General features: G+C 47.5%; 1 protein-coding gene across 6 annotated transcripts in view; it reads right to left on the bottom strand.

Annotated features, from left to right (window-relative positions):
- Positions 1-12,693, bottom strand: part of HECW1 (HECT, C2 and WW domain containing E3 ubiquitin protein ligase 1) — a 393,767-nt gene that overhangs the window by 84,037 nt on the left and 297,037 nt on the right. For all 6 annotated transcript variants that reach the window (XM_023638970.2, XM_014738981.3, XM_070265507.1 and 3 more), the window contains 3 exons: positions 5,641-5,783; positions 3,475-3,596; positions 1,095-1,280 (listed from right to left, as the gene is read on the bottom strand). In XM_023638970.2, the coding sequence (XP_023494738.2) occupies positions 1,095-1,280; positions 3,475-3,596; positions 5,641-5,783 (451 nt within the window). The remainder of the gene's footprint in view (positions 1-1,094; positions 1,281-3,474; positions 3,597-5,640; positions 5,784-12,693) is intronic.

The raw sequence follows: 12,693 nt of genomic DNA, 5'->3' as shown, positions 1-12,693 counted from the left end.
GTAAAAGAGAAGGTCCCGGGGAGCAGATTCTGGCTATGGTGGCTTTTCTGCTACACAAGGCGTGCCCCTCCTCCCCCTAATTCATCCCTGACCACAGAGTTGCTGATCACAGAGCTCCACTGGACTGAGGGACTTGCATTAAGGGACACATTCTTTCCCTACACACTGCAGAGAGCCCAGGATCTGAGGCAGGCTAAGGGGTTTGTGAGAGAGGGATTTGTGGCTCCCAGGGGACAACGACACCCCATCAGCACACTTTGGGGAACTGTGGCTTTGCAGTTCACAATCACAGAGGAAAGGAGCGCTACAGTGCACTTTCCCATTGAGACACGTCTACTGGCAAAGCTTCTGATTCCTTTGACCCTAAAAGAGGGAGGGATTCTCCCTACCGAAGTTCATAAAAGATTACTCAGGGACAATTCCTTAGTGAACCGTTTGGCCTGTCCTATAAATACATTGAGACGACTGATGGTGATCAAGAAAAAACATCCCCACTTTAGCGAACTCAGCTAGGCTTCTGAAGCATCACTTGGAAGGACCAGTTTTAGTTAATGTCACACAAAGGCAAGATGCAAGCCAGGAACCTCACACGGGCCCGGTAAGTAGACCCTATCCCTGTTTGACAGGCTGTTTTAATGAGAACTGAAGGTTTATTAGGGAAATTACAATGATTAATCTAATAATGTCACTCTCATTTAACTAATAATTTCATTCCCTGAGAGTTAGCTGCCCAGGAGGCAAAACGATAGACAGGCCAATGAACATAATGTGGTTTCAAATTTAAAGATAAATTTAAAAAGATGTGGGCAGCAGTTCTCAAAGAGGTGTGATTTTGCCCCTCGGGACATACAGAAAGGTCACAACTTGGGGGGAGCTATGGACATCAGTGGGCAGAGGGCAGGGATGTGCTCGACAGCCTACAATGCACAGGACAGAAACCCTGATGCAGAGAGTTACCGCCTCCCTTCCTCCTCGTGGCCCCACAGCACATCGCAGACACAGGCTTTCCTCTCCTCACCAACCTCCCTCCTGACTCTCCCACCTTCAGGGAAACAGCCTGTTGCATGAAAGGCCCACACAGCCGTCACGCTCACCTTTCCCTGCTGGTCCGTTTTGATCTCCCAGCCCCGGGGCAACTCCAGCCGCGTGTCTGCGAACATGTTGATGAAATTCACCAAGTCCCGGTTGTGCTGGTAGCGTTCGAAATTGCGCGCATCCCGCCGGACTTTCAGAATCATGTGCTTTAAGCAGGTGCTACTGGTGAAGACTCGGTAGGCACTCTGAGATGGGCAGGGCCGATTGGGGTAGGGGGTGGGGGGTTTGGAAAAACAGACCACGCACACTTTGAGCATGTTAACATGATGTGATGTGATTGCTACACAGCGATTTCATGCGAGCCTTGAGAGGGAGGCCTCAGAAGTGGAGATCTTGCTCAAGAAGGAAACGCACACGGCAAACACACATGAATACTTGTTCGCGATCCCAACTCTACCGGCTGCTGGGCAGCCTTGGAGACCGTCAACCTCCCCGTACATCTCAAAGCCTCCCCTCCCTCCCCATCCTCCCTCTGTCTCAGCAGTGGCGCTGGGCTCTCCTGAGCCTCCCTCTACCTCTCTGAGCATAGCTCCTCTCTCTGCTCCACGGTTCCTTCTCTGACTGCACAGGGCGGCCCTTGCTCCTCTTGTCTGTCTATAATAGGGAGTATTAATTTAGGGTCCCTGGGAATTTAAGGCTGGACTTCAGAGGTCTGTCCCTCCTTTGAATCCTATGTAGAAACTTTGGTGTGTGGAGGGGTTGGGGGATGAGAAGAAACAAAGAAAGTTGCAGGAGTTTCTAATTGTGCCAAATGATAATTTTATGGTACATGGGGCCGGTATGTGTATGTGTGTGTGTGTGTGTGTGTGTGTGTGTCTGTGTGTGTGTGTGTGTGTGTGGTGAAAAGAATGGCTGCTCACAGCCAGAGTGGGCTGGCGCAGTGGCTTCTGCCAGTCCAGGGCCATCTGCTGTCCATGCTGAGGGCATCCATATCTGCCATCCTTGTCCCCCTGCATGACCCAGACCTGCACCACTGGGCAGCTGCGCTGGGTCCAACCACTGGATGTTCCAGAGACTTCTCAAGTATAACTCTTTAAAAACTGGTCTCTCCTCCCCTAGCCACAGCCTCCGACACCTAATCAAACTCCTGCCCCTGCTTACAGGAGACACAGTGTGCCCAGAGCAGAAAGGACTCAGACTTTCTTGAGTCTTCATCTCCTGTCCCAACTTGATCACGGCGGTTCCAAACACTATCAGTTCTATGCAGAAATATCTCCTGAACTGAGTCTCTCCTTTCCTTGCTCCCAGCCCCTTCCATAGGGCAGACCTTGATCATCTTTCATGGGAGTGGTTGACTCAGTCTTTGGTCTTAGCTCCCCCCCTCCCCCCCATCTCTCTCCACATTTCTCCCACAGAAAACGCTTCAGCAAACGCCCTGCTCATTTCTGACCAACACCCCAGCCTGCAGAGGGTTCCTGCTGTCTCCTGCGGGAGATCCAGCCTCCCGCCCTGACTTACAGGCGTTTTGCTACTTGTTGTCGAGCTCTCCTCCCACCTCTTTCTGTCACCACACTCCAGCCCCACGGGACTCAAACTCCGCACCCCTTCACTGCTGTCCCCTTCTCCCTCTGCCTGGGACTGCTTCCCCACCCACTTTCAACCCTCAAGACCCAATTCAGCAGTTGCTCCCTCAGGAACGCCCCCTGGTGTCCATCTCCTGTGTGTCCAGAGCATTTGGTTTCTCGCTGTGGTCAGGCCCTGTCCTGTCACGTCTGACTCGTCTTTTCACACAGCTGTGGCTCCACAAAACGGGGAGCTCCTGCTGTTTAAGTGTGACCCTACTCTGTCTTTGTGACTCCAGCACCAGATCTGGGCCTGCACCGCAGAAAATGTTTGTCGAATGAAAGAATTAATGAATATAACGATATCATGTCACTGCTTTCTCGAAAATACCAAAAGAAATGAAAAACTACATATGTAGAAATCACATCAAATTTACCTTAAGCATGATATTTGAAAAGCCAATTATAATAAAAGGAAACCCAGTTATTTACCTGGGAGAAATCTATTTTAAAATTTCTTTAATGAAAGTGATTTTATAAGATGACTCAGGCCGAAGGGAATCTGTCAACTTCATAATCTTGTTCTCTGAAAATAATACCAATAATAAAAACACGCATTTGTTTCCAAAGGCACTTTCACTGACATTAACACATTGGAGCCTGACAAAAACCTGAAGAGGCAACAGCATTTCCAAATCCAGCTTTTCCCCTTGGTGGGGAGACTTACAGAGAGTAAAATGAGTGGACCAAACCATCTTTCTTTTTCTCGTCTGGGTTAAAATGCTACCCTCTTGAATCTATCCAATGACCTTGCAAAGCTGAGTTCTGGGTCTTGGCGGAGCCAGGACGGGCTCCCTGTGCGTTTGGGAGCACTCACATAATTGGCGTGCAGTACAGTGAAGAACTCGGGGTTGGTGATGAACTTGACTGCTGGCGACTGTAGCAGCAAGGTGATCTTCTGTGAGTTCACTGGAGAGAGCGAGCCTTCTCTCCTCAGATCTGAAACAAGTGAAGCAGAGCAACAGAGCGCATTGGGAAAAGGCATTCCAAACACAGTGCCTCTCTCTGCATCAGCAGCACACAAGCCTTCGCCTACACGGTTGGAGGGGACTGCTGTTTTTAACAGTGCTATGACCAGGTGTCACAGTCATCCAACCTGGTATCATAGGGATACGAGCAGATGTCACATCACTTTGGGCTGTCAGTCAAGAATCATTCTTTCCCAGGAATGTTATCACAGAACTTCAGTTAGGCTCAGGTCCTTGAACACCTCCCGTTTATCCCAACGACTTTTTTCTTATTTTCTTTACAAGTTGCCAACCACAGCCATGAAAGATTGTTTGCAGAAAGGGCCATAATTCTTCCCCTCCCCACAGCCACACGCAGCTGCATGGGACTTCGCGGCTTCTCCTCTTGTTGAATTGCCCTAGCCTCATGCCTTGCTTCAACCAACAGAATCTGGCAGAGGTGACAATGTGCGGGTTCTCAGCCAAGGTTCTGAGAGGCCTGTGTGTCCCCACTCCCTCTCTCTCTCACTGTGAGAACAAGCTTGGGCTAGCCTGGTACAAGACGAGAAGCCATGGGGAGCAGGGACAAGCCACTCCAGCTGAGGCCATCTCAGGCCCACCGGGCCTGGGCTGATTCCACAGTTGACCAGAGACACACGTGTGAGCCCACTGGCGTCCTGAGGAGTCACCCAGTGGAGCTGTGCTCAGACTGCCCACCTGCAGGACCGTGGGATAAATGCATGGCTGTGATTTAAAGCTACTGAACTTGGGGATGGTTTATCACATAGCAAAGGCCAACGGATCCAATACTGAACCCAGAAATAAATTTTCTCTTCCTTTTTTCCTCATGTTTCTAATGACCACTTTACCATAACTCTCTCAGAGGTCAAACAAAGAAATTAATAACAGAAAAAGCTAAACTAGTCAGTTTAGTTAGTATATCTGGTAAAATGAATAGAACAGAGGCAATTAAAATTGTTGGTGGAACTGTGTATGTGAATCTAAGAGAGTGCTTGAAAATGTCACTTGTCTGCATTGCTGTGGACCGCAGAGGCCCGGCAGGACTGGAGGCACACGCTGCTGGCTCAGACTCGTCTCCGAGACTTCACTCTGCCATCATTTAACCCAATTTAAAAAAAAGTGGTTTATTAGGATGTCACTGTGATAATTTTATGTTATTACAGGTATAAAAAGCAGGAGCCAGTCTCAGTGTCTTTTGAGCATTCTCATCTGAGTTCCACACAGGCAGATCCAAAGAAATGAAAACCAGGCCCCTAGTGGATGCCTAGGGGATTTGGGAAAAATGCTCTAGGGTGGCATACATGACCATAAACCCACTGCAAAATCTCTTTACTCCCAGGTTCCTCCCTCTGGGGGAACCGATTTTATTCTAAATGCAAACGAGTAATTATTCCTCATGTTATTACATGGCTCCTTTGAGGTAGACTGTAAATTTTTTTTGGCGTGGAAGATAGGTCCTGAACTAACATCTGTTGCCAACCCTCCTCTTTCTGCTTGAGGAAGATTGTGCCTGAGCTAATATCTGTGCCAATTTTCCCCTATTTTGTATGTGGGATGCCGCCACAGCATGGCTTGATGAGTGGTGTGTAGGTCCGTACCCAGGATCCCAACCCATGAACCCCAGGCCTATGAAGTGGAAAAGGCTGAACTTAACCACTAAGCCACTGTGCCGGCCCCTAGACAGTAAATTTTTATTGCATGTTTTATTTATAAGTGGAAAATCCTTAGGACACCAACAAATCAATTCACTTAAGAAATGATTAAGCCACTGAAAAAATTGCCTTGATGTACAAGTTCTCTTCACTGTGAATCCACTTCTCTATGTTCCCTGTGGGAAACTTGTGTTTACCCTCCTGGCACCAGCTCTTTCTCCTCCGCCCCGACCTTGTCCATTCCACTGCTACCCATACCCCAGGGCGTGGTGCCACCCCACGAGGTAGGGCGAGATGCTGGTATGCGCTGTCACACTGCCACTGGATGCCATCCCAGGAGTCTGGGGACCCCTCCTCCCATACCTAAGCTCGACTGAGAAGTTTCGGCCTCTGAGTCACTCCCGCCACCTCCTCCGCTGCCTCCAGCTGGGACTTGCTCACAACTCTGGCTGCCAGAATCTTCTTCAGGCCTCTCTGTTGCAATGGTTCGCTGAATATTTTGATACCTTTGCGTCGGAAAACGGAAAGACAGGAGTTAACTTTTGTTTGTTGTCTTGTGGGGGGCTGATGCTCTGAATCAGATAACTGGGGAAGTCTGTAAAGAATTGTCTTGAATGTCAGGAAAGAAATGCTTAAATTCCCACAAGATACCCAAACACTTAGCAAGACAAGTATCTCTGGATGATCTGACTTTTTTTTTGTTTTGCGAGCTATGATGAGTTTCAAGTACGGTAACTTTAAAAAAATCAACACAAATAATAACTAGTCACAAAATACAGCCTCTGCCCTGCATGAAACAAAATCAGGCTAAGTCTAGAATAACTGTGTGGGGGAAGTAACTGAAAACATTAGAATGAAAATATCAAATCACCTCCACATCATTGTAATGTCTACAAACTAGAATAATAGTTCTACTCATTTATTTTTATTTGACAGGTAACTGATATGACTGACAGGCGTTGTGGAAATATTACACACTAGAAGCATGCTGACAGACAAATAAACGTCTTCTGCTTATTTGAAGGTTCATTTTAGTTTTCTTCCCAAATTGGGGATTTACTCAGTTGATTAGCCAGTCGGTCACCTCGCCAGGTACTTATGAAATATTTACTGACTCTTCCAACATGCCCAGGCTCTGTGTCAGACTTCCAGATGAAAGAGAAGCCTCGAATATGATCTCGCCCTGTGAACACACGCAGTCAAGACGGAACAAAGAGGGGAATGGCACGTAAACCGGAACACTAGCGATGCGTCCCGGATGTGTAAAGAGGCGCGTGAATAGACCAGGAGACACCTACGGTGTATGCATTTTGAAGTCAGAGTGCGAACTGGTTGGGGAGCGTGTAGGGCCACAACAGAGAAGATCACATGCGCAGAAGAGTTCACCCTTGGAGAACTCTGAGAAGCTTGGTGGTGGCATCAGGACTCGGGCGGTGCTAGGAGAGCAGAGAGAGGGAGGCGGGGGGCACCTGGCAGGACGTCCCCGCAGCAGTTTGGATGTTATTCTCTAGGCACAGGTTCTCCTCCTTGGGCTGCATCAGAATCACCCGCAGGGCTTGTTAAATCACAGCCTTCCCAGCCCTGCCCCCAGAATCTCTGATTAAGTAGGTCTGGGGTGGGCAGGAGGCAAGAATTTGCATTTCTAACTAATTCCCAGGTGATGCTGCTGGTCCACGGACCGACTTTGAGAACCACGGCTGTAGGGGTTGGGTATCCGCTGAAACAGAGAGACAGGGCCAGCTAGACACTGAGAATGATGACCCCCACCTGTGTGGAGGATGCACTGGAGGAGAAGAGCCTGGAGCTGGGGACAGCAGCTAGGAACTACTGCAACAGTCCAGGCTGGAGATGCTAACGGCCTGGACCCAGGCAGGGGTGGTGGATCCTGCTGCTTGCAGGGAGGGTGCCCACATACTGGAGGGACACTAAGATCACCTATATCTGCCAGCAAAATACTCACAGAAATTTAAATCTCCATGCCCTTGAGAGGCTGCTCTGTCCAATTCACACTGTATTTTTGTAGGCAGATATTCAGCTGTCTTGTTCCTCTTTGCTCTGTTCTTCCTTCACTCCTGGTAGTCACCCCCTTACCCCTCCTCTGACCTCTGTTGTGCCTAATGTCTCTCCGCCTATCCAGGCAACTTGATAAGAATTCAGCTTCCCTTTTCCTCAAGGCACAGCAGGAATGGAAGAATGGGCCGAATGCAAGAGATATCTGGTGGCAGAATTTGTAATAATTTTTTTTTAAAGATTCTATTTTTCCTTTTTCTCCCCAAAGCCCCCTGGTACATAGTTGTACATTTTTAGCTGTGGGTCCTTCTAGTTGTGGCATGTGGGATGCCACCTCAGCATGGCCTGATGAGCGCTGCCATGTCTGCACCCAGGATCCGAACCGGTGAAATCCTGGGCTGCTGAAGCGGAGCGCATAAACTTAACCACTCGGCCACGGGGATGGCCCCAGGATTTGTAATAATTTTACACGTAGACTCAACAGGATTTGGGGCCGGACTGGGTATGGAGGTTAACAAGGGGGAGGATACAACTGTGAATTCATGGCGTCTGCCTAGACCAGGCAGGTGGAAGCGCCAACACTGACAATGAGCACACGGGAGGACAGACAGGTGGGGAGGGAAGATTTGGGTGTGGATTTGGACATGCTGACTCGGAAGTCCTTAAGATCATGCAAGTGACAGCCCGGGAACACTGCTGGATGGGTCTTGTGCTCAGGAGAGAGATGTGAGCGTGGAAGAACGGGTGTAAAGAGAAGGAGGAAGGCAAGAGTCCAGGCAGCAGTGACAACTGGGGCTCCAAGTGCAACCCGAGATGGGGGCCCCGCGGCATGCACCATTACACAGGCCAGGTCTGCTGTGGCAGGGTTTCTGAAGACCCGTATCTCTTTCCTTGACCTTAAAGAGGAATTTTTTCCCAAGTGTGGTCTCTAGGTTGTAAGAGAATCATCTGGGTGACTGTTAGAATTACAGAAATTGAAGCAAAATTGAAACGTGCATTTCTAACAAGTTCCCGTAGTATTAACTGCAGCTTGGTTTAAGAATCACTGGCCTGGGGCTTTCTTTATGTATTACTTTATCTAGAAAGACTCAGCCACTCACTGCTGACACCTTGCAGAAGACCCCTGTGCCCGCGGCAGTTACCGCGAGGCATTCCTGTGAAAACGTGGAAGAGGACAGGGATGAGCAGAGAATTACAGACCGAAACACGTGTGTTTATTGATGACCTCGCAGGTCTGTGGGAGGGAGGCTGTGAGGAAGAGGAAGGATAGCTGTCTATTATGTTCTCCCTGCGGGAACTCAGGGCAGGCTGCCATGGTGGGAGGCACAGAGCAGGCCAGTGAGAAGCTGCCTAAGTGTGTCACCTTGACCGTGGGGTGGGGGGGACTGGGTTTGCCAAAGACCAAGGAAGCTGCTGTCAGGAGGTTTCCCTAAACGGCTCATGGCAGGCTGCATTTTCCAAAAAAGGCTCCACAATATTTTTAGTCCCACATGCTCTTTCAGAACCTTACTACTCTATTAAGAGGCAGAATCAACATCCCCTCCCCTTGAATTGGAGAAGGTCTTGTGGCTACCTTGACGAAGGGAGGATAATGGAAGTGACAGTTTGGGATGGAACACAGTGGCTGTGCTGTGAAGAAGCCCAGGCCACATGGAAAGTCCACGTGTATGCATTCTGGCTGACAGTCACAGCAGAGACCTAAACAATGGCCAGCATCAACCTCCAGATATGAGTGTCCACCCTACATAACCACAAGATACCCTGAGAGAGAACTGCCTTGCTGGACCTAGTCAACCCAGAACCATGAGAAATGATGATAGTAATAATAATGATAATAAAAATTATTATTGATTTTATGCCACTAAGTTTGGGGTGGTTTGTTCCAGCAATAAGTACCTTCTAAGAACAGGGCTTAGAGGAAGGTCAAATTGTAGCCTCTCTTTTCCTCCCAAAGTGTAGTGACCACAGAAGAGATTTTAAGAGTAAATGCGATCTTATTGGATGATGAAGATGCCAGCAGTGTCACAACCTCACATGTCCTCAGCTGGACCTTGGTTATCTCACACCCAACTGAGTTAACAGTCTCCCATCCCAGGTGTCAGGGCCCACCCTGATCTTCACTGAAGTGCAGGCGCAGTTTCAAAGAAGCGGGACACACAGTGATTTTGGAGGGATCACCCAGTGAGGGCAAGACTGCAGCCTCATGGGCTCACTCTGCTTTAAAGATGAGACAGGGGTCAAACGCTGGTTCCCTTCTATTTCATCAAGAATTGTCCTTCAATCTCCTCCCTCACGAGGTTTTATTTATTTTTTTTTTTTTGCAGCAAAAGGTTAAATATTTATATTATGTAAAGAGTTTATGGAAATTGGTAAGAAGGTCTGCCGGAAAATCTAACCTGTAAATGGACACACACACACACACACACACACACACACACACAAAGCCAAAAAAGAAAAATGAAACCTTTGAAAACCAAGCCGAACCAAACCAAAGCAAACAACCAAGGTCCAAGAAGAGACGAGTCTCGTGGGAGGAGCTGCGATTGGTAAAAGAGAAGCTCCTGGAAGCAAAAGTTGACCTTCCGTCCAAGAAGAGCGATGTAAGACGCCCCAAAACAGCAGGAGCACCAACTCAGTCAGCAGAAACCAACCAGAAGATGCGACGGAAGTGATGCTGTTGTTGTTGGCACAGCGAACCCCCAGAATCATTTTAGAACACATTTACGCATTGATAGCAAATACCAAAACCACAGTGACTGCCCTTGGCCTGTCCTTCTGGGAATCCGGCCCTAAGGAAACACCCTCTGTAACACAATCTTCATATTGAACAGGCCCTTGGGCCTTCTCAAAAATGGTGATACAAAGCAATAAGCAAAACATCCAAACTAAGGGCAAATTAAGTTACTAAATTATATCCATTCAATGGAGTAGTATACAACCATCTAAAGGATCATCTTAAGATGATGTGGCGATATGAAAATGCTTACAGGGTAGTAAGTGAAAAATGAATATAAAACTATATATTATCATAACTATGTAAGGACTGTGCAGGTCTATGAAAATCAAAGATAGATGAATTTTTTAAAAAGCTAAACCTTGGGGTAGTAGGATTATCGATCATTTTTTTCCTATTTAAAACTTCCATTTCTCTTAATATTATAATAGCTTTATCCAAATAACTAAAAGATCAAATTTTAATTGATTGTTTAAAATGAGAATACATATTTATATTTTCTGCTTGCTCAATAAATATTTGTGAAAGTGGAGTTAGTTAATTCAGGATATCCTGAAAGTGTAGAAATTAACATGGGAAACAGTCTTGCCCTGAGTCCTGTTAAATCTGGCCCCGTACCAGGCATTGGGAGGCGTACACAGAAGAATAAGGTAGAAAGGGAAGGACTGTTCCAGAGTCAGGCACTAGACCACTCACGGGTTGTAGAGGAGGCAGTGTGGCTCAGTGTGGAGGGTTCTGGAAGGTTTCAGGGGGCACATGCACCTGCATTGGGCCTTTGCAGCATGAGAAGTGTACCAGGTGGAAGGCAGGCATGAAGGACTTCCCTGCGGTGGGAACATGTGGCAGAGCCATAAAGGCCAAGACAAGTGTGCTGTGCGTGGGAGGTGGCCGAGTTTGAATGCGGTCACCATGCATTGCTTTTGTGCACTTTGCATTTCTCAGTGGGCGTCTCCTTGCACGAGCACGTTTGATTTTCAGCCTGTCAGGAGTGAAAGGAAACTCCCTGCAACACTGAGAAATATTTCCGTTTTGCTGTGGGACAGTGATCCTTGTAAATTTCTCCCAACAGCTGCAGGTTATCAAAAAACGAGCCCTGCGTGTGATCACATGTGAGATGGATAAAAGACTGGCTTTCGTGGCTGCTGTTATCATGCCAAATCACTGAAAAACGTTAACTACTTGGAAGCAATGGTTAAAATAAGTCCTGAGGAGCCTGGATGCTTATCTCACGGTTATCTGACCTTCCCTAGGTAGGTTTTCTCATGAGAAATAAGCACTTTCTCAAATCACTGAATTTCTTTTCTTTTTATCTGTCCAGACGGATGCAGCAAACACAGCTTCCTATTCAGCAAACCCCAGCTGCCTCTCTCAGTGAGTTCAGCTCCACTGGAGGCCACGGGAATTTACAGATCCAAGCTTGCAAAACTTCTCTTGGAGGCCTGCTTCAGGATGCAGTTGTATAATTTTTATATTATACAACCTGAACACCATGAACTTTCATGGATTTTCATGTCATAGGTCAAGGTGCTTACTTCTGCTTCCGACTGACTGTTCTGTTTTAGTGTCCAAACATCGCTTCTCACAGACACAGCCTCATGATGCTCTCCCTATGTCTTAGTCTGTGAAACAACTTCAGCTTATCCATTCTGGCAAGACAGACTTAGAAGCTCTTTTGCCTGTGGAATCTCAACTCTGTCTCTATGTAAGATGAGCTTGCTGTGCTCTCTCCATTTTTTTTTTTTGAGGAAGATTAGCCCTGAGCTAACATCTGCCATCAATCCTCCTCGTTTTGCTGAGGAAGACTGGCCCTGAGCTAACATCTGTGCCCATCTTCCTCTACTTTTTATATGTGGGACACCCGGCACAGCATGGCTTGCCAAGCGGTGCCATGTCCGCACCTGGGATCCGAATCAGCGAACCCCAGGCCACAGAAGTGGAACATGCAAATTTAACCGCTGTGCCACCTGGCTGGCCCCGCTCCATTTTTATTATCGGAGTTTTGGCGCACTCACCATGAAAGGACTCTCTCAGGGATTTTTGGTGCTTTCATATCTAATAAAACTGAATTATCACAAGTTGTTCCTTGTAATATGCTTTCCTTCTACAGGAATCATAGTGGAGAAATATGCTGCCAATGAAAATCCTTTATGGCTAGTGACAGGGAAAAATGGAAAGCAAATAAACTCCAAATGCTCAAGCAATAAAAGAGTCCCAGTGATTTGCACCTAAAGCATGCACCTCTGTGTACAACAGTCACTGGAAGTTCAATTTTTGGTCTCTATGAATATTTTTTTCTTCTTTTCCCCAAAGCCCCCCAGTACATAGTTGTATAACCTAGTTGCAGGTTATTCTAGTTCTTCTATGTGGGACGCCGCCTCAGCATGGCCCAATGAGCGGTGCCATGTCTGTGCCCAGGATCTGAACTGGTGAAACCCTGGGCCGTCAAAGTGGAGTGCGCGAACCCAACCACTTGGCCATGGGCTAGCCCCTCTATGAACTTTTAATAGGACTAAATTTTCCACTTTGTTTTTTTCTGGCTAATACAGTTAACTTTCAAAGGACATTTGCTATCAATAGGTGTGTCCCCCAAACCCAGTTCTTATCCTTTTTAGGCCCTCTCAACCTCTCTTTTAGCTTTGTACTAACACGCTAACTGAAGCTGAGCCTGTAGC

Source organism: Equus caballus, chromosome 4, assembly GCF_041296265.1.
Source record: "Equus caballus isolate H_3958 breed thoroughbred chromosome 4, TB-T2T, whole genome shotgun sequence".
In the NCBI taxonomy this organism is placed as follows: domain Eukaryota; kingdom Metazoa; phylum Chordata; class Mammalia; order Perissodactyla; family Equidae; genus Equus; species Equus caballus.
The sequence above is the reverse complement of the archived record's forward strand: the minus strand, read 5'-3'. Positions and strand labels throughout refer to the sequence as shown.